The sequence below is a fragment of the Triticum dicoccoides genome, chromosome 1A (assembly GCF_002162155.2).
Source record: "Triticum dicoccoides isolate Atlit2015 ecotype Zavitan chromosome 1A, WEW_v2.0, whole genome shotgun sequence".
Lineage (NCBI taxonomy): Eukaryota > Viridiplantae > Streptophyta > Magnoliopsida > Poales > Poaceae > Triticum > Triticum dicoccoides.
This window is the reverse complement of record NC_041380.1, coordinates 531,232,695-531,246,802: the sequence shown is the minus strand read 5'-3', so window position 1 is coordinate 531,246,802 and position 14,108 is coordinate 531,232,695. Positions and strand designations below refer to the sequence as shown.

The window sequence follows — 14,108 nt, the reverse complement described above, 5'->3', positions numbered from 1 at the left end:
CGGGGCGGTGTGATCCGCTTGCGGCAGGAGCGGCGGGACGACGCCCGCGGAGTCCGCAGAGGACGGCGGCGCCGCGGTGTGGACCACGAGGTCGCGCCCAAGCGAGGGCGCCGACGGCGTGGAGTAGACGGAGCCGATGCTCTTGGTCCCGATCGGAGCCGGAACGGCGACGGCATCGAGCGGGGGGTTGAGCAGAGCCGCAAGAGAGGCCGGGAGGAACCCCGCAGCAGTGGAACCGGTGGTGGCGGCGCTCGACATGGCGGCGGTGAAGGCGGCGGCGGCTGCGGCGGCGGTGCGGGTATTAGGGTTTGGAAGCGGGAGCGATCGTAACCTAGCGTGATACCATGTAAGACAATAAGTTTTGGGGGAACCAGCACAACCCTCTAGGGGTGGCTTATCTCATTATATATAATGGATGTGTTACAATACGTACAATATACGTACATAAGTACAGAAGCTATACATAGTCTAACACCAATTATTTGGAATTTGGAAGTTAAGTTTACGGGATATTTTCGAGTTGCATTAACACAAGATGGGGGGGTCGGGGTCGACCAAACTGGAAGGTGGTTTAATTAACTTGGAAAACTTTTTTTAACATAGTACAGATGCAAGCGCTCATATATACATAAATCCACAACTTCTTTTGAAATGGGGACAAAATATTTGTGTCTTTGCATTGATTAAGATAGAAGAGCACAAAGAGTTACAAGACGGTACAACACATAGTTAAACAAAAACCTGCTACCCCAAACGTGAAACTACTTAAATGCTTTGCACATGCCATTTCCAAAGTGAATTTTGCAGTTTGATTCGGCTGAAGACCATAGTTGGCATGGTGAAGACATTTCAAAACTGGCATTCTTCTCGTTCCAAATTTTCCAACCGGTGGGCAAAAAGAGCCAAGCAAGCACCTTCCTTTGGTTGTTGCGGATTCGAATTGTCTCCATCCAACGCTCCTTGACATATCTTTTACCATCGGGTGCCCACAAGGTAGGATCAAAGTCGACCCAGCAAGCCGATTCTTGTGAAGCCCCAGACTCTCATGAAAAAGATGTGTCGCCATATCTTGAATTACTTACAATACAAAGGGGGGCAAACACCACAGTTAGGCCGACTTCTTCGTTGAAGACTCCGCCGTACACACCCGATCCTGAATGATCAACCACGCAAAAGAGCTACACTTTGGGAGCCAAATTTTTTCCAAATGACCTTGTTCATGGGGTAGCAGCCTAGCTTTGGAATTCAATCTGTAGTCCGAGGAAGATGAGTAATCTCGTCTCCTCTGGCGGGGAGGTGCTTCCAGATGATAGAGCCTCCTGGGCAGAACAAGGAGGGGCGATGAACTGATGCAGAGCAGGAAAGAAAGATACCAAGTTCAGTATATGAAGTCATCTGATGTATTAAGATGGAGACGTGCTGACCCAAGAAGCTCTCACGAGTTTCATCATTTGCTCTTGGATGGGATGCTTGAACCCTCGTGATCAGACCACTCACGTTCAGCGTTAACAAACCACCAGCCGTCGAAACTAGACGAAAAAACTTGAAATCAGTGTTAAATTTACGGTGATAAATAAAGAGAAAAAAAGAATAGACCATGTTCAGAGTTACTCAAATCAATCCGATGAATCAGATGACCATGTGACGACCCAAGTTGCCACAGAGCTTTTCATCACTACGGTGGCCGTTTGTAGGTGGGGTGAGAGAGGCTCGAACTCTCGACCTCAGGATCACTCTCAGCTATGAGATGCGCCACCACCCCACTTGTTGTTTTGCAAGCGATACAAACGATGTTAATTAAGCAACTGGACCATGCAAATCATGGATGGCTCCTGTCTTTTCAAAAAAAATATTCTCGACAAGTACTACGAGACACAGGATTAGTTAGGAGCAAAATGAACGCTGTAACTGAAAAGTGTAATAGTACAAAGCAAGCTCTCAGGCCTGGATTTGTTCAAACCCTTGCTTCAACAATTCACATATGATCCAGACCAACAACCTGTTCTATCAGTCACACCAACAGACAGCAGGTCATGTTTCAAAGACCACAGGTTTATGACATATCAATATTCAACACACTGGCATCCTGACGATTACTACTAATGATTATCACCGAAAAGACATTGGTTTATGCTCAAATGCTGAAGAAAATAAATTATCGAAAAACCCAGTGTGCGCACACTTGGGTGGCGTGTTATAAAGGGTTTCATTCCAGTTCGAGATAATCTGTAAAAGAGACATGTTGGGAAACAAAACAACTCTGTACAAGGTGGAGCTGAAAACGAGACTACACAAAACATATCTGTCTAATTGATATGTTGAGAAACAAAACAAGTCTGTACAATTCATGTCAAGAAAACTGTGCAATTGACAACAGTTCTATCTGTAGCCTTTACATATATTTTTCTTTCTCGTGACTCATAACCATAATCTGCAACTCAGAATCACAGTATGCACTTTGGCAAAAATATATGTAAAGGCTACACATAGAACTCTTGTCAATTGTACAATTTTCTTGATATGAATTGTACAGAATCACAGTATGCACTTTGGTGGTTCATTCATCATGAACCAAACAGGGAGTCACAGACTTGTAGAGCTTCACTAGAACTGCGATCCAGTTCAGAGTGGAGCTACCAACCACCTTTATCTCAAAACAAAAAAGGAAAAGAAAAAAAAGAAGGAGACCAGGTTCAGACTTGCTCAATTTCACCTGATGATTCAGGTGTAAATGTGGCGACCCAAGTTGCCACTGAGCGATACAAACGATGTTAATTAAGCAACTGGACCATGCAAATCATGGATGGCTCCTGTCTTTTCAAAAAAAATATTCTCGACAAGTACTACGAGACACAGGATTAGTTAGGAGCAAAATGAACGCTGTAACGGAAAAGTGTAATAGTACAAAGCAAGCTCTCAGGCCTGGATTTGTTCAAACCCTTGCTTCAGCAATTCACATATGATCCAGACCAACAACCTGTTCTATCAGTCACACCAACAGACAGCAGGTCATGTTTCAAAGACCACAGGTTTATGACATATCAATATCCAACACACTGGCATCCTGACGATTACTACTAATGATTATCACCGAAAAGACATTGGTTTATGCTCAAATGCTGAAGAAAATAAATTATCGAAAAACCCAGTGTGCGCACACTTGGGTGGCGTGTTATAAAGGGTTTCATTCCAGTTCGAGATAATCTGTAAAAGAGACATGTTGGGAAACAAAACAACTCTGTACAAGGTGGAGCTGAAAACGAGACTACACAAAACATATCTGTCTAATTGATATGTTGAGAAACAAAACAAGTCTGTACAATTCATGTCAAGAAAACTGTGCAATTGATAACAGTTCTATCTGTAGCCTTTACATATATTTTTCTTTCTCGTGACTCATAACCATAATCTGCAACTCAGAATCACAGTATGCACTTTGGCAAAAATATATGTAAAGGCTACACATAGAACTCTTGTCAATTGTACAATTTTCTTGATATGAATTGTACAGAATCACAGTATGCACTTTGGTGGTTCATTCATCATGAACCAAACAGGGAGTCACAGACTTGTAGAGCTTCACTAGAACTGCGATCCAGTTCAGAGTGGAGCTACCAACCACCTTTATCTCAAAACAAAAAAGGAAAAGAAAAAAAAGAAGGAGACCAGGTTCAGACTTGCTCAATTTCACCTGATGATTCAGGTGTAAATGTGGCGACCCAAGTTGCCACTGAGCGATACAAACGATGTTAATTAAGCAACTGGACCATGCAAATCATGGATGGCTCCTGTCTTTTCAAAAAAAATATTCTCGACAAGTACTACGAGACACAGGATTAGTTAGGAGCAAAATGAACGCTGTAACGGAAAAGTGTAATAGTACAAAGCAAGCTCTCAGGCCTGGATTTGTTCAAACCCTTGCTTCAGCAATTCACATATGATCCAGACCAACAACCTGTTCTATCAGTCACACCAACAGACAGCAGGTCATGTTTCAAAGACCACAGGTTTATGACATATCAATATCCAACACACTGGCATCCTGACGATTACTACTAATGATTATCACCGAAAAGACATTGGTTTATGCTCAAATGCTGAAGAAAATAAATTATCGAAAAACCCAGTGTGCGCACACTTGGGTGGCGTGTTATAAAGGGTTTCATTCCAGTTCGAGATAATCTGTAAAAGAGACATGTTGGGAAACAAAACAACTCTGTACAAGGTGGAGCTGAAAACGAGACTACACAAAACATATCTGTCTAATTGATATGTTGAGAAACAAAACAAGTCTGTACAATTCATGTCAAGAAAACTGTGCAATTGACAACAGTTCTATCTGTAGCCTTTACATATATTTTTCTTTCTCGTGACTCATAACCATAATCTGCAACTCAGAATCACAGTATGCACTTTGGCAAAAATATATGTAAAGGCTACACATAGAACTCTTGTCAATTGTACAATTTTCTTGATATGAATTGTACAGAATCACAGTATGCACTTTGGTGGTTCATTCATCATGAACCAAACAGGGAGTCACAGACTTGTAGAGCTTCACTAGAACTGCGATCCAGTTCAGAGTGGAGCTACCAACCACCTTTATCTCAAAACAAAAAAGGAAAAGAAAAAAAAGAAGGAGACCAGGTTCAGACTTGCTCAATTTCACCTAATGATTCAGGTGTAAATGTGGCGACCCAAGTTGCCACTGAGCGTGTCATCACAACGATGGCCTTTGGGTGATGTGAGGCTCGAACTCTCAACCTCAGGAGCGTTTTCTAGCGATGCTAGCCAACTGCACCACCACCTCTTTGTTGTGTGCTGTGCGAAACTGACGCCCTTGTAGGCTGCAGCACCATGCAAATCATGGATTTGGTCTTGTTTCCTGATTTTTATATTGACACGAATACAAATCATGGATGATTTATTTCCTTATATGACTCTTGTTTCCTCGTTATTTATCCTGAGATGTACTGAACTCTGAACACTGAAGTTAGATCTGACAAGTAGATTTCTCTGAACCCTGCTGCTGCTGCCGCCGCGCTCGTGCACTGCCGCTGCCGCCGTTCGAGAGCCCATGCGCGGCCATTACTGTCGCTCGCACGCCCGTGCGTGGCCTTGTTGCTCCTGCTCGTGCCCGTGCGCTCTGGTTGAGTTCAGCTCAGATCCTCTCGGCGGCTGATCCTTACTGTTCTGGTGATTCAGCTCAGATCCTCTCGGTGGCTGCTCCTACTGCTTCAGTGTGAACCAGTCGATCAGGGACCATGCATGAATCCCGTCCGCTACTGATGTTGCTGCTGACTGAAATTGGTTCAGTCGTAACTGGTTGATTGCTTCAGTTTATCAGTCTAGCTAAGAGTTCGTTTTCTGCTAATTGTTTAGCATGGCTGAGTCATATGTGTTTACTTCACTAATTAATAAGAATTGTTTTCTCTTGCCAGCTTCAGCTGCAGCAGCGTCTTGCCTGCATCATATATTTTGTATTATGTTTTTGTGGGCATGTTGGTTCTGAATTTTGGCATCGATGGATAGAATTTCGTGCAAACTATAATGTTGTTGTTCAAGTGTAGGATAATTCGTTTTGATGTCATGTCTCTGTTGTGTGTGCACGTGCAGGTGCCAAAGGCGTCTGATAGAACTCAGGTGAAGGCCAAGGAGGTTTGGCTCTCGGACATGCCACCAGTAACACTCGATGATACCGACGTGCAGATTGTAAGTTCTGTTTCTCCCTATTTGATTCAAGCTTGAAATATTCATGGATGCTACACTTCAGTCAGTAAATGAACAAAACAGGTGGCACTGATCTTTTAGTCAGTTTTCTGTCAATGCCCATGACTTCTGGGGTAACAAGAGTACCACATTTTGCCAACATTTTCAGGTTTGTATGAATAAGGACGAAGTAGTAGTTCATGGGTTATCCCTGATTTTCCCTCTTAGGCGAATATCTAAGCTGAAGATAGTTGGTTGTGTAATTTAGATATCACCTTAGCAACCGCCAAATCTGCTGCTGCTGTTGATTTATTATTATTACTGGTTTCTCATACATAGACAACAACAATTCTAGAATATCATCATCCAATTCTGAGCATATAGGTTTTAGTATTGTCTCTACTTGTGTGCTGGTAGCCTAATACCATCTACCAAAATGTAGTTAGTAGTTACCTACGGGACAATTGCCTTGTTGATGCCGACTGATATGTGATAATTTGCAGTAGAATGTCCAGTAAACACATAGACAGGTATAAGGTGGCATATGTATTTCTTACTTATTTTCTTCATTTTATCACTATAAGAAAAGTATGGATCCCAAGTTCAAAGCCATATCCAATTAGTTTGTCTCTCAAAAATATACAAGGAATGCTAAAGGATGATTTACCCATGGAGGCATGGACCGAGATTGCTTTAATTTGGTCGTACGGAAGATTATGTTTGATGACATCCAAACCGCACAAAAAACAAAACAATTGATAGAAATACATTATCTGGACATGAAATATTGGGTATGTTTTTATATTCATTATATACTTTTTTTCTATATTCTAAATTTTTAATCACCTTTCTAACCAATTATTTTATATACTGATTTTTTAATTGTTTTGGCTGGAGACTTGCTTGCTGGTGGCTGGTGCCCTGCATGGACCTGGTGGTGCCGTCGGCCGCGGCGCTGCCGCCACCGTCGTTGCAGCAGCTAGGTCGGGAGTAACCGAGCAGGGGAAAAGCATACTGAAGTCTGGATTCTGCTCCTCCCACCGGCCAGTTGAGGGTTGGAGTCGTCGGCCGGCGCCGTAGTAAGGCATCAGCTAAGTTAAAGAATTGGGAATCGGGTTCGTACGGGTGGGCTGCTCTTAGTGCTCTGCCAATTTGGCCTTCAGATTGTTGCCTGCTTAACTTCTTGTGGGATGTATAAGCACAAAAAACAGTGCAAAAAAAATTACAAATGAAATATAATATTTCAAAAAAGTGTTCATCACCATAAAAATGATAACCTTTTAAAAAATATTCTTGAATTTTTATTTAAAAAAACACCTCAAAATAAAAAATATTCATGCTTTCAGAACAACCAGAAAATACTTTCATCTGATGAAATGAAAGTGCAGAACTGAAATAGGTATGACGAACATTGTTAGGGTACATCCAAATTTCATGGTCCAAAAAAAAAAACTCAGTGTAATCTTATTTCTGGCGTTTGCAAAAACAGGACTAAAAAGTGTTGCATAATGGCACATGGAGCAGATTTTAATTTTTTGCCCCGAGATCTTCTGTCGTCTCCTTTCATTCGTTCTTTCCTTTTCCTTGTCGCTGGGGTCAAAGGGTATGCAAAACTTAATTAGGCACTGTAGAGTTGGTTGTGCAATGGGGGAAAATGACTTTGATGCTTAGCTTGGATGTTTGCTTAGTATGCTTAGGAATTGATGTGGTCCATGTCTGGTCTGTACCGCCCTGTTTTGGTGTTAGGTTGATTTTCCATCAGAGCTGTTCTCGCTGGTTTATGATGCATTGGGTTGCTGTAGGCTAGGTACACAATATTTTGTGGACCAAAACATGTGAAAAGCTAATTCGGACGGGTCTTCTGCAAATAATTTTCATCTTCAGACATGCCTTGAGTAGATTATTTAATCATTTTATAAGAATCAATTTAACTTTGTATTGTTGCAGCTTCATTATATATGTACTTACAAGTGCATCTAAAGGTTCAACAATGCAAAAACCACCATCAGTCTTGGCTAGATTGACATTGGAAGAAAGATAATGATGAATCATGAACTTCATATAATCCTCGGCCTAGATTGCATGCTCCTTATTTTAAAAATGTTCCTTTGGACTGGTATGCGTGAGCAAGAACCGCAGTATCAATGCGAAGACTTGAAGAAGAAGGTAGTTTTATTGAGCTTACAAGTTACATTTTTTGTGTGTAACATAGTTCTTTTATAGTAAAATTGGATCTCTCTATTGGGTATGGCTTTCTAAATGGCATTCGGTGTAACCTGCCAAATCTCTCCCATGCATAAATGATTTTTCAAAGTATAGCACCCAAATGATTCACCCATGACATGCTCTTGAAATTGATTTGTACTACTGATTATTCAAAACACAAGTGTTAGATTTTGTAGTCTGAAAATATGATAATGACGCCGAGTGAAGAGAGCATGTGTATGATCCATGAACATGATGTGCAACAAGAGATGGTATGACTTCTTCATAGAACCATCTTGATCCTTCTTTTTTCTTCATAATATTGCCAACCATTGAGATTGTGGTGCGGAAGGTCACCGGCGCTAGAGATTGTGGCACGGTTTAGAGGGTTGGCCGGCGAGGGAGGCGGCAACTCGGGTAGGGGGCGATGGGCAAAATATTTCAAAAGCCCGTGGTAACGCACAAACATTCTACTAGTCAATATTCAACATGGCGGCATATAGTTACGCAACGCTTTGAAACTTGACGGATGTTGCATCAAGGGTCACCGTGCCCGAGTAGCGGCAATTTCACTGAACATAGTCTCAGCAACCGCCACACCAGGACCCTTGCAAGCTCCTCTGTAGATAGTCTCTGCAATGTCAACAAACTCTTGCTTGTCTCTGGATACCAATTAAGTTCCAGAATTAAATAGTACTCCAAAGACATTGCGGGGTAACTTATTGCATGTGAATGCCAATTAAGTTTTAAAAATTCGACTTGGGAAATTGAGTGCTGATCTGTGGGCTTGGCAAGGGAAAACACATGGGCTGCACACGGTAAGATCAGCCTACACATTATTGGTTAGACATTCCAGTACTGCCGATTACTAATGATTACCACCGAAAAGATATTGATTTATGCTCAAATGATGAAGAAAATAAATTATGGATTATTGGTTAGACATTCCAGTATTGCTGATCACTAATGATTACCACCGAAAAGATATTGATTTATGCTCAAATGATGAAGAAAATAAATTATGGATTATTGGTTAGACATTCCAGTATTGCTGATCACTAATGATTACCACCGAAAAGATATTGATTTATGCTCAAATGATGAAGAAAATAAATTATGGATTATTGGTTAGACATTCCAGTATTGCTGATCACTAATGATTACCACCGAAAAGATATTGATTTATGCTCAAATGCTGAAGAAATAAATTATGGAAGAACCCAATGTACACACATTTGGGTGGCGTGTTATAAAGGGTTTCGTTCCGGTTCGAGGTAATCTGTATCAGAGACATGTTGGGAAATAAAACAACTCTGTAGAACATGGAGGTGAAAACGAGACTATATGCCATGCCGTAAAAACCAATTTGCTTGAAGTTAAGAAAATTGTACAATTGACAACAGTTCTATGTGTAGCCTTTACACATTTTCTCTGTCTTGTAACTCATAACCGTAGTCATTTTTTTCCTTTTTTTTGCGACTCCATAATCTGCAATTTTCAGAATCACAGTATGCATTGTGGCAGCTCACTTACCACGAACCGAACAGCAGCAAATCTCTTTTTTTTGCGGGGACAGCAAATCTCTGTTAAAGGAACTACATACAAGTGTGAGAATCCTCCGCCGTCGGTTGCCAACCCGTCAGAGAACATATAAAATCGGAGCATAATTCTGCACTTAGCGTAGACAGTGCCATGAGAACTGAAACAACATGGAGGAATCATCGTAAAGCTAAAGTGTAGTTCTGATAATTCAGACTTCCCCCAGTCCAGTTCAGAGTGGAGCTATGAGCCACCTTTATCTCAAAACAAAAACCAAAAGAAAAAAAAATAGAGACCAGGTTCAGACTTGCTCAATTTCACCTGATGATTCAGATGCATATGCGGCGACCCAAGTTGCCACTGAGCGTTTCATCACTACGCTGGCCTTCGGGTGACGAGAGGCTCGAACTCTCAACCTATGGCATCTGTTTTAGCTATGCTAGCCAACTGCGCCAGCACCCTTTTGTTTGTGCAATGCGCCATGCAAATCATACATTTGCTCTTGTTTCCTGATTATTATTGATGATTTATTTCTTAATAACTCTTGTTTCCTCATTATATTTATCCTAAGATACATCACTTCCATTCCAAGGCAGGGACCTACATCAGTTGAACATTTCTTCCGATCATGCACTTGAAAAGGCAAGATGCATATTTTTTCAATTATGTTGGGCGTCCATGGTGAATTCGAGATGGACTTCTTCTTGTTGGAGTCAACGTTCAATTTAACCAATCAAGTTCTGCAAAATTCTATACGCAAATACCTCCCGGATTTGTTCAAATCTAAGGTAGTACTCCTATTACCTCCGTCCTAAAATGTCTAACAAATCTAAGACGAATTATTCAGGACGGAGGGAGTAATGGACAGATCAATGCTTCCATTGGTAGATGCAAGAAGAACACAAGAGAAGTGTCATTCTACCAACTTGGTCGTGCCAGCCCTTGGTTCGGCAATTCAGAAACGATCCAAACCAACAATCTGTTTTATCAGTCACACCAACGGACCGCGGGTACTGTTTAAAAGGAGCACAGGTTTATGACATATCAATATTCAAGATACAGACATATACTTACACAACATTTCAGTGAACATAGCAGGCCAGAAATTGTACATAAAAAGCAAGACACGGAACACCTTAACAAAACGATATTTGGTGGAGTAAAATTCTTGTCAGCAATCACCAGAACATCGTAATCATCCGGTTACAGCTAACTCATTAACAATATGAATTTCTTTCTCTAACTCATTAACCATAATCAGAAATTCAGCATCACAGTATGCATTGCGGCATTTCATTCATCGACCCGAAATCCAGAATAGGGAGTCCCAAACTTGTGGAGCTTCAGTGGGACTGCAATCATTTCTTGTGCAGGAGAACTAGTACTGGAGCAACTGGCCTGTTAATCATTTCAAACTTGCAGCTCACCCATGTATCAGCAGGCAAGCTTGACGCAAATGATTCAACAATATCGAGTTCATCCCTACAGATAAAAAAGCGAAGAAGATAAATGGATTCAGTCTTAAATGATAGTTGATTGGAGTTTGATATTAAACAACAAGATTCTGATGTCAAGTTAAAAGCAAGTCTATAATCAAATATTATTAATTGCCAAATACCTACACTACGAAAATTTCCTTCGTCATGATGAAGGATGGCCGATCCACCTTCTTCTGGCTACATACTTGGCTTCATCAACTACTGCTTTTCCAAATATTTTCTCTCACTCCACTAAGCCTATTCGGGTATCCTCAATCATGTCTGACAGTATCTAATCAGAGGAATCGCCTAATCCATATGGCCTCCCTCGAATTGCAGTCTCTCTTGTCTTTGTTGCAGGACTTTAGTTTGAGCTTGGTAAGGACGGACGCTTCCTCAAAAAAGGCGCCCTTCTTCATCAAGCATGCCTACAACCTCCTCATGCACGAGGAGGCCATAGATCCAAACGCCGCCTCAATCTGGCAAAGCAAGGTGCCAAACAAAGTTAAGGTGTTTGGTTGGCTACTATTCAGCAATCGCCTCAACACCAAGCTAAACCTATTCTTCATGACTCTCAAGCTCCTGCCTGAGATGCCAACTGCACACTTATTCCTCCACTGCCCTTTTGCCACATGGATTTGGCAACGCCTAGGTATCGATCTACACCAACAGGATATCAATACTACTTGGGAGGTGCAACCGCCTATACCTCTACCACCAACAGTATGGCATACCGCACTTCTCAACGCCATATGGAAGATTTGGGATGCAAAGAATGTGTGCATCTTCCGCGGCATTGATCAGCTCCACTACTGTCCGGAATTTGCTAAACAACTTTACTCTGTGGTCGCATCGGTTTACTAAGCCGGCTCACAAGGTAGCCACCGACTCTTCCAGGTTATATCTTTGTTCGTCTACTTCTGATGATGTAACTAACTGGCATTGGCCATCTATTTCCCCGGCGATTCCTCAAAAAAAGAGTCTATAATAGATAGACACACTGGCAATCAGCAATCACTGAAAAAGCTAACAGCTAGCGATCACTTCGACACAATATTAGCAGTTGCCAACTGATATTTACCTTCCACCCAGATGCCCAGTGTAGACAAGGACACTTATGAGTCCCCCTGAGCCAACAATTCTGCTGGCAGCTTGTAGTGCCAGCTCAGTTGTCTCAGGTACTGTGATTATTTTTTTATCTCCTCCTGGAAGGTAGCCCAGATTGAATGCTACAAGCCTAAAAGTACATGTTCAAGATCATAGTTACTTGAACTGCCAATTTCAGGATAATGGAATCATATAATTAAAACCAATGAAGTAGTAAAAGAAATTCATCACCTGACAGTAGAATCTTTCGGAATAATATCCTCCATTCTACTGTGACATATGCAAAACAATTTGACTAGCTCCCTCTGCAACAAGAAAAGTCAGACAGCACATGACACAAAGTGAGGTACCCTGAAACTAATATGGGCCGTCAATTTCTCCCGATCCAATGGTGATCGTGATTTGGTACTCCACCACTAGTCAGACAGAGTACTAACTAAAAAAGTGACGGAGTACCTTGATCCAAGGGGCAAAACTGTAATCATAACAAACCTTTTTTGGATCTTTTTTCTCCCACCGGTAACCTCCGAGTATTCAGCATCTAAACAAGTCATTCGTTTTTACCAAACCCCATTTTATTCATGGCGGCCGGAGCTTGGATTGCCGGCCACCACCACGGCACCACCACCCTGGGGTTGGAGCGACTTGCATGCTGTCCCAAGGCAGCTTCTGCATGTCCGTAGTGGGCGAGGAGCCGGGGATGAACCTGAAAAAGATCGACACCGTTCAGGTCCCCATGGCTGATCGTTTCCTGGGAGAAATTTAAGTTGGATGTATGAACGAATTAGTAGAAAAATGTCTCGCCTGCTATTTCATCACAGCCATACTCGTTCTACAAATTATTCTATCTAGTTCATCTACACATGAATTAACAACTTCAGTAGTATTCGGGAGCAATCAATTGAGGACGAATCTGCTGCCCCTGGTTTCATCTGTACTCCTAGTTTTCCTGATCCAGACGTCAGCACATGAGAAATCAATCTCAAGCAAGCGTCACGAAGACAAATCAATCAGCACGCCCAGGGCAACACGATATGCCGTACGAGCCGCGGAGTTGAGTGATCGGTGCTGGAGGGCAGAGCAGCGTGCGGCGGAGAAGTGTATCCGGCTGAAGGCGGCACCGCCACTCTTCCAGGATTTTCTTCTTCTGGTAGCTGAATGATCGGGACGGTAGCCACCAGAGGATGAAAAAAAAAACAAATTACCCTTGAAGAAATGACTAAACAGCCCTTGACCATGGACGGCCAGATATGCTTAGTACTCCGGTGTATGGTTTTGGAGTACCAGGGTACTGTAAAATAGCTCCACATGACAATGCAGAAGTGATATCGGTGATCTTATGTGAGTATTTCTACAACATAATAATCGTTCCCAAAGGAAACTAATAAGAGAAACCACATATGGTAATCCCCACTCAAACCAGCAACAATTTGTACCGTTTTCTGCAGTTGCATACCTCATGGCTGTCGACGGCCATTTTCAGAAAAGAGGAAGTGCTATCTATCGCGGACTCTTGGATGTCCAGTCCATAGACACGCCCTCGCCCGCTTTCATCAGCCACCATCTTGAGCAGAGCGAGCGTATCGTTGCCATTCCCGCAGGTGGCATCAACCACTGCATCTCCTTTCCCAACGATACTTCTCCACACCCTACTCAGACAAGAACGCTAGAATTAGTAACCTCAAGACCGCCCAAAAAATAGCTTAAAACACATCTTGCTTGAACGAATTCTGCAAAGGAATCCACATGATTTTTTAACTTCCAAGGGCTGTAAACTGGGACATACGTACATAGCACTAACACATCATTTGAGAATGCTGCCCTGCTAGAAGGTGATTCAGGTTGAAAAGGTCACGCGTTTAAGGCCAACTCCACCGCGCGACCCTATCCTGTCCGCCCCCGTCCATTTAGGGTAAAAGGGACAAACGAGACGGCCCAGCGCGCGGGCGCAAACGGACTTTTGTCCGCTTTGTGTCCGCTTTCGACCCATCCCCGGCCCAAAGTTGCGCCGGTTTTGGGGTGAAACGGACAGCGCGCGGACGGGCGGGACGCGCGCGCTTGTCCTCCCCT

At 42.4% G+C, this 14,108-nt stretch overlaps 1 protein-coding gene across 1 annotated transcript in view; it reads right to left on the bottom strand.

The window, feature by feature from the left end:
- Positions 1-10,779: 10,779 nt before the first annotated feature.
- Positions 10,780-14,108, bottom strand: part of LOC119286113 (putative rRNA methylase YtqB) — a 6,293-nt gene continuing 2,964 nt past the window's right edge. Inside the window, exons 3-6 of the mRNA XM_037565464.1 lie at positions 13,495-13,687; positions 12,270-12,343; positions 12,013-12,168; positions 10,780-10,935 (exon numbers count right to left, since the gene is read on the bottom strand). Coding sequence (XP_037421361.1) covers positions 10,812-10,935; positions 12,013-12,168; positions 12,270-12,343; positions 13,495-13,687 — 547 coding nt within the window. The 3' untranslated portion in view covers positions 10,780-10,811. The remainder of the gene's footprint in view (positions 10,936-12,012; positions 12,169-12,269; positions 12,344-13,494; positions 13,688-14,108) is intronic.